The 8,330-nt window shown below is 38.1% G+C and overlaps 1 protein-coding gene across 1 annotated transcript in view; it reads left to right on the forward strand.

Annotated features, from left to right (window-relative positions):
- The first annotated feature begins 5,725 nt into the window (after nt 1-5,725).
- The window catches only part of cdc25b (cell division cycle 25B), an 11,975-nt gene continuing 9,370 nt past the window's right edge, over nt 5,726-8,330 (forward strand). Inside the window, exons 1-3 of the mRNA XM_015022460.1 lie at nt 5,726-6,284; nt 6,380-6,462; nt 6,642-6,692. Coding sequence (XP_014877946.1) covers nt 6,076-6,284; nt 6,380-6,462; nt 6,642-6,692 — 343 coding nt within the window. The 5' untranslated portion in view covers nt 5,726-6,075. The remainder of the gene's footprint in view (nt 6,285-6,379; nt 6,463-6,641; nt 6,693-8,330) is intronic.

Consider the following 8,330-nt stretch of genomic DNA (forward strand, 5'->3'; position numbering starts at 1 on the left):
AAATCAACGATTCTAACTATTTTTCAACGTTGATTTAACATCATGTGCTATCTGGGTATGGTTAGTTGTAGTTCTGTTTTTTTATGTATTGTTTGTATTGTGGCAACCTTTATTCTTTTTAAATTTTTGACTTGATATTTTCTTGTAAATAAAAATGAATCATTATTATTGTTAATTTGTTTGTATTGCTTTGTAACATATTGTATTTATACTGTACTTTGAGGGACTACAGATGAAAATTACATGTATAACTAATTCTGGCATACTATGTGACTTGCATTGTAAATTCTGAAATAAATAACCATCAGCGACACTATTGACCATTAAATGTGAAGCGGCGTGATAGTTTTGGCCTTGTCATTCTTCAGTTTTCTAGTTACAATTAAGAACGTCAATAAAAATCTACCAAAACAACTTTGTGGAGATTTTTATCTTTGTACTTTTGGAAACAATACAAGTAAAAACAGTTTTCATTATGATTAGCTCCAAGGAAATATTCAGAGTTTTGTGTTATTTCATCAGGGGGGGCTAATTTAGACCACTGACTGTACAACTCACAATTTTGAACCTGTTCAAATACTAATAATAACTCTGAAGAATTTTGAACCAATATAAGTTACAACAACATGCAATTTCCCTTCAATAAAGTATTTTTGAATTGAATTGTTCTGATTAGAGAAGATCTAAAATGAATTCTTCTGGACCCAAATTCTTGTTTCATAAATCCGCTGAGAAACAAAAAAAAAAACACATCACTAAAAGTCCAAAATAAACATTCTGTGCAATGAAAATGCGTTTTAACTTTTGACTGCAACCGTTTTGTTCTTCATATTTAGTAGAAAAAGACACAAACAGCTAGAAAGTCTGCCACGGTGGCTCTGGAGACTCAGAGCCTGAGTCACCTGCATTCTGCATAGATAAAGAAATGCTTATGTCAGGCTTTTAAACCACTGAGTGGGCTTTCAGCTTCAATCACCAATCAACACATTAGCACAAACGCACCAGGCCCTGCCCCACGGTTGTAAACTTACTGCCCCGTGAGACTGAAAGCGGTTTCTGTTTGTTTACCCTTCAGAGGAGATTAGATTGTGTTCACGTGTTTGAAACTGTGACCTCTTTCAACAACAGAGATGGCAACGAAAATAATGCAAAACTGCATTGCTTAAAAATTGTGTCGCATTTTGATCTGTTTTATTGTTTTGTACAAGAAAGACCCAGAAACTGGAAGATTGTGTTCATTCCCTGTTAAAATTTTGCCGCGCATTTATTGAAGAAAACAACGTCACCTTCATTGAAAAGTGATAAAATGCTCATTTTCCCTTGTTTCTTCACTGCGTCTTTTATAAAACACACCCATGACCCTTTTTAAGATTCCTCATTTCACTCTATTAACATTAACCTCCTCCTACTCCATCTCCCTTTCACTAACCCCCAACAAAACTCCTGCCTCCCGTCTTTTTCTGCATGAGATGAGATCAAAATTGTATTGACAGCTGTATTTTTTGCATGACTTTTAATTCTTTGTTTGTCGCAACCGCGTCATAACAGCATTTCGGGGCAGTGTAAGTTTTTTTTTTGTTTGTTTCTTTTCTTTCTTTTAAATGTGTTCCAGAGCAAGGTCCAGAGTTGCATATTCATGAAAAATACCTCTTTAGTGAAAACACTGTTGTCAGCCCAACTGTAGCCTGGTAAAAACCAGCACCTTGTTCTACGCTTTTGTGCAAAACAGAGAAATGGCTGGATTGCTTGCTGAAGGCGTGGATTCCGCTGAAGTTTTCAACGACAGGAGCTGATTTTGCTAATGTTTGGCTGTGACAGTTGTGAAGGAAGCTACGCTATGAAACTAACAGGAAATTGTGTGTGCTGTTAATAACCAAACTCCTGTGTAGTGCTATAGCACATTACCAGCAAAAAAAAAAAAATGTCTTAAACATTCGCTGAAACTACAACAATAAGAAGACTATAATTCCAAAACAGTGAAGAAACAATCCCAAATGGATTAGTAAAGGAAGAGGAACTGTGGGCAACAGTCAGGCTAGCCTGAATGCTAACCTGACCTATAATGCTAATCGCATAATACATAACAGCAAAATGGTGGATTACATGTTGGTCTCGTAATGTATTAGTTTTATAATCCATCAAAATATGAATAAAAAGCTTGAGATTGAGTGTAAGACAAGTCAGTAAAATTTGATATTTTTAAAGGGAAAATCAAATGTCTTCTTATTTAGGTGTAACGTAAGTCCAAGTCTAAAACCAACCAAAAGAACCTAAAAAAGTACATTTAGGAATGTTTTGTTAAAAATAATCTGGATACATCTGTCAAATGGGTCTTTTCTTCTGATAATTTAAGTCTTAAAGTTACCATAAACACATTTCTGTCTTAGTGTTTTTCTTGCGCTCCGTTCAGCCTGGGAGCTTTAGAGACAAACCTCTGATTGAGAAGCAGCAACAGTTCCTGTGTAATCATTACAGAAATCATGTGTGGCTCCAGAGTTGTGTTTATTGGGAGGAGCCGCTTGTTTAGCCAGAAACGTTCTGACACCAACCTCTCTGTAAATCCACAACACGCATCTGCGTACAGGCTAAACAGACAAGATCCAACGTGTTACAATAGACATTTTCCTCCACTGCTAAATTGCTTGCGACTGACTTACATTTGCCACAAACAACTTTTAAAAAATGTAAAGTTAAGGCTATAAAAAAAAGAGAACTAACTCACAGAAGTATCTGTCATGACTATTATTATGTCATTTGTGTTTCTACTTTCAACTGAGTAAAACTGTAATAGTTGAACCAGTTTTGGTCTTACCAGTTTGCTACTCCTGCTACAAAAATTAAACAAGTTTGACTCGTATTACATAGCAAGAGGATGAGGCATCTAGAAGTTTACTAGTTTCACATTTTAACTCATAGAAAGTCTGGACAAAAGTGCCAACCTTTGCTGAGGACAATTAAGAGTTTTTGAACTGGCATGGAAAAATATTGAACTAGTTTGACTAAATGTCTTGGTGTAGCTATACAGACTAATACACAGAAATAAAGATAGAGGAATTGAATATTCCTCTTGCCATACTGCCTCATACACTCTGGCCCAGCTAGGACCTTTTCCCCTTAAGAGCTACAGTACATCTGGCCTGGTGTCGAGCCTTTGGAGATTGACTGTCGTATCTCTGATTTCCTTGCATGTGATGGTCAGGAGCTTGTAATGTAGCTGATGTCTTGTTGATCAACCGATTGAGGTGGTGCTGATGTTAATGCTGCTGCTGCACCAACACCATGTAAGCTGAGTGCAAACGGTCAATCAAGTGACCAATCAGGACCTCATCGACAGTTTATTCCTTCACAGTTTACCAGTCAGTTGTTTCAAAAGGCAACCTAACCCTCAATAAAAATCCTTTCTTTATTTGTAGGGATCAAGGATAGATTTAAACGTTGCGAAACATAAACCCTTGAGGCCTGGAGTTGGAGAAACCTACTCTCATTAGGCTTATTGACACTGGATGTTTATGCCAAAAAGTCAGATTTCCCAGGCTTAATGTGAGAACTTCACTTGAGCCAGTACAAAAAGTCGGCTGTTGACATGTGAATGCGATAATACTGCTCCACTCCCTGTAGTCTCAAAGGTAATTACTGCTGTAATTAAATCAGTGATTAAACTTCAGTGATTAAATCAACTCTGGCAGAAATGATTCATAAACTTCTAAAATCCTTTCACACAATAAAAGTTCTGCTGACAATTGATTTTACAAAACTGAACACAAATGGCAGTTCCAACATATGAAGGCACATGAAATCAAGAAAATATATGGCAAACAGCAACAGTAAAACTGCTGGTTAGGTAGCATAACATAATGACTTTCAGATAGAAGACGTAAAACTAGCTGTATTTATTTTGCTAAGAAGTTCTACTACCAGCAGTAAACTAATTAAAGCAATATATCTCTATGTTGTTCGACCTGCTTGTGTAAAAACTCTTGTATTTATTTACCTATTTATTTATATGCACATAGTCTCTTGCTTAAGAAACCTGTGTATCCACGGAGACGACAGTGCAGCTACTTTAATCTACTTTACACTGTAGATTAAAATTAGTTGAAACTGAGAAACATAATCCTGTAATTTAGCTTTGCCCATCTTAATACCAACTCTGATGAGCTTGTGTCCCTGCTTCACCACAGCATGATGTCTGTCACATTATGCTTCCTTGTATACTTTTAAGACGAAAATATCTCTAAACAATGCCTGAACAGTTCATATGTGTCCGGGTGACATTTTGTTGATTTTTGTTTCAAAGTGAAGGATTTTGTCAGGAGACCCAATGAGAAGGATGTAATAATGTATAGCATTGATGCATCCATCCCTTGACAATCCCTGCTTGTCCATGCACATTCCTGTCTGCAGCAGTCATTGACTGGGAGACGGAAACATAACGTAGCTCCAGTTTTGAGGAGGTTTTCTCCGTTATGGCGTCGCCTTCTCATTCCCCACCTTTTGTTTCCTCTTTTCACAAGTGGGATGTGGAGCCTGAGTCCCATGCTCTTACTTCGGCATGGATCTTTATTAAACTTTATTTACATCTACCAAGCCAATAACATGTTCAAGAAGAGTGTTCTAACCCACAGCCAGACGTTGGCAGAATTTATTGGGATTACTAATTCAAACAGCAATGGATTAAGGCGTTAGGTTTGGAATTTTGCCTGTCGTCTCTTTTAGAATTGTAAATGCATTATAGAGGCACAAATGAGAAACTTAACTTCCTGAGAAAAATGTATGGCATTACTCATGTCAACCGTGCAAGAGAAGTTGCAGAATCACATCTAAGAACTTCCCACAAGCCTCAGGCAGAATACCCTTTGAACTAATAACCTCTGACTGGTTTTGTTGGTTGGACAGCTTATACAGTCTGGTTGAACTGGTTACACATGAGCATTTCTGTAAAGCACTTCTACAATTTTCTGTTCTTTGGACATACACAGTGTCCATCTGAAACCCTATTTCTACAATGTAATAAAAAAGGGGAGCTTCATTCACCACAATTAAGAACACTGATGGTTAGACTAGAGCAGAGCACAACACTGGATGCACAAATAAACTTAAAATAACTTATCTGATAAAAATGAAAAAGAAACAGAGCTGCATAGTTCATAAAAAAAGCGTTATCCTGGAATAATATAACCTTACTTTTTCTGAATTATGAACTGAGCAAGTCTTAAGAAAGCAAAGCCTAGACTGCGTGGTATGGCAGGATTGTGGAACAGAAGTGCTCAGACATGTTTATTGAACTGGAATGACAAACTTTGCGCTGGCAGCCATTTAGGACTCAGACAATGAAGTCACAATGCAGACACTAACAGTGTCTTTAAATTGATGATGCAAAAATGTCCATCGTTTTTTTAATGGGACTTTACATTAAAAATATAATCACTCCATTTAAAAAATACACACATTCTTGTTTGTTTTAATGTATTACTTAAAAAAAATAATTCAAAGAAAGTTTAGTCAAGCAATTTTTATACACCCTCAATTTCCATTTCTATTTCCACAAGATTCTAACAAAAGTTTCACAAGAGAACATAAAAAAAAAATCACAAACATTGCGTCACATCCTCATCCGGTGAGAGAACAACAGGAAAGAGGCGTTTTGGGCTCTAATTGGCTAGCTGGATGTTACAGCGTTTCTGATTGGATGAAACTTTGCCGCTTTGAGAGTTCTATTTTGAACATAAATACAAGCAGCCTCAGATTTTCTCAGACAACAGGGGGCTGTCAGAGAGATAACACTGTGTCGTTCAGCTCTCTGGCACAGGTAGTAATTATGTGGTTCTAGATATTTTTTACAAGGCCGAATGAACGTTTTTGTCTACGCGGAGCCACCGGGTCACCTACCACCGGTGTTTCGGAGACGCATTGAAAATGTGTTCTTAAATTCACGCTAGCTGGCTGGTTAGCTTCCGGGATAGCGTGTACTTAGGAGTGTTTTTACTCATTGGCATCGTCTGGCCTCAAAGCTCAGGCTAAATTTACCCCCAAACTGTTATCTCCGGGATTTATCCAGGTTAAGAAGCAGGGAAGATGGAGACCCGTTTCGGCAGTGCTAGCCCGCAAAGCGTCGCTTTCAAAAGAAGGCCCGATGGGATCCCCGGGCTTTCCTCGCTTAATCTGCCCGACATCAGCGGAAGGAGTTCGCACTGCAGGAATCTGTTCTCCCCCGGACCAGCGACCGTGTTGTCTCCGGTCACCAATTTGGCTCTGGACATGAACAATTTAGCAGGCCTTGGAAGGTACCTTTTTTTTAAAATATATATAGTTGCAAAATAATTTTTAAAAAGTATACAGAATATAGATTTGTCTTTGTTTGACTCCCTCACTCTCTCAGCCAATCTGATACCCCGAAAAGGAGAAAGCATCCCCCCCTGGAGAAGGTTCCTTCTTTCGCCTCAGATGTGTCATCTGATGCTGGTGAGCTCCAAATGAATCTATTGTTGTTTTTTTTTTAATTGATGGTATTAGATATTGTGCCTCGGGGTCTCATGTTAATTCATTGCTGCTAATTTCATCCCCATGCTTCATGAACAGCAGCTATTTTTATGTTGCTTTTTTGAGCTTTCTGAATAAATTTGAGATTCCCATCTTCCCAGGCCTTGGCTTAGATCTTCCTAGTCCTGTGGATGGGGAAGTGGAAGACGTGTAAGTTTCTTTTTTTGTTTTTTTCCTATCCTCCTGTCTGTCCTAATCAGTAGTTTGTTACTGCTACTCTCCCTCCCCCTTCCACTTCTCTAACCCCCCACTTCTCTAACCATGTGCTTGGGTTCAGCTTAGCAAAGCTTCATTTTTAATTTATAGGATTATTGTTCCACTAATCTGACTGCAGTTGGAGTCGTGTCGGCATAGCAACGTTATTTTCAGAGATAAAATAAAAGTTTCTGAATTCAGAAATCGGAATTACCTAATTTTTTCTCTCTCCTTGACTGGGTTTGTCTTAAAAATATATATATACATTTTTCTATATAAAAACTGAGTGTTCTTTGTTTATTGATGATCAAAACACTAGCAACTAACAGCATGTGTCTATGAGAATATAACTCATAAGAGTGGAAATGACTTTTCTTTTTTTTCATTTTGGCAGTAGTACTTTTGAAGATTTTTTTATCATTAACTCAAACATCATGTCTATTTTTTTATCTTCAGATTTTAATTAAACTCTTGCATGATTATTATCGGTGCGTAAACCCAAACACGGCCCTCTGTGACGCGTGTCTGCTTCATTGTTATCTCGAGCAGTTGGCTGATCTTGGGTGGCCTCCTGACTCGGTTTGAGACATCTGCTGCTCTCTGATGGAAGTTCTTCACAGCAGCTAAGAGGCTGGGTGCTAAAGGCCTCATTGACCTCCTTTCCCAGCTGTTGAGTTGCTAGGAAACCTCCAGGATTGGGGAGGAAGGTGTTCTCTGCTCTTATGTTCGAGCGGGGGTGTCCAAAGTGTGATTCTGAAAGGATTTTGTTTGGCCTCTGACCGCAGGACAAGAATGACTTTAAAAAAATTGAACGTTGGCCCACACATTAAACAATTTAAGCAGCAATATGTAATGTTTATAAAAAAAAAATAAACGTTTGTTAAAATTATGTTGTGACAGTTTGAGACAAATAATCTGAATAAAATCGAGCTCCTCTTCGCCTTCTCCCTGTGCTCCAAGTACTAGCTCAGTTAGAAACAACCAATCAGAGTTCAGGGGAGGGTCTTAATGCTGTCAATCACTATGGTGCACATCCCCTCCCACTTGCTCTCTGCTATGTAGCAGCTGGTTTACCACGAATGCTAAAGCTAGTTAGCATAGCCACCACTGATGACTGTAACGGCATGTTTTCTTTTCCACCATTAGCACATCTAGTTGGAGTCGTGTTACTGCCCCCCCACATTCAGGAGGATGACTGGCAGTGCCAAGACCCTCCTCCTGACTGATTAGTTGTTTTTGACTGTGAACTCTGCATTTTTACAGAATGAAATAGTAGCACTGGAATTTTTATGTTTTATTTTCTTCACATATTTCACACCATACTGTCGCAACATGGGGATAGTTTTAATAAAAATGAAATGTGGAAAACACCTTTTAAAGAAGTTAGACAAGGCAATTTTTCAAGGCAACAGTTCAAAGCCCTTCTTTATGTTTTGGATCTTTTATAAACTTCTAAACAGTTCATTTAAACCAGCACTAAAACCCACCTGTTTAGAGTTGCCTTTGAACCATAATAACATTGACTAACACATTTGATGTGTGTTGATGGTTTTTGATGATGCGTACCTTCTTTCCTGCTAATTTCTTGCTAATAG

This window comes from Poecilia latipinna, unplaced genomic scaffold (genome assembly GCF_001443285.1).
Source record: "Poecilia latipinna isolate Pla-1442-1.1 unplaced genomic scaffold, P_latipinna-1.0 Scaffold3015, whole genome shotgun sequence".
Taxonomy (NCBI): Eukaryota; Metazoa; Chordata; class Actinopteri; order Cyprinodontiformes; family Poeciliidae; genus Poecilia; species Poecilia latipinna.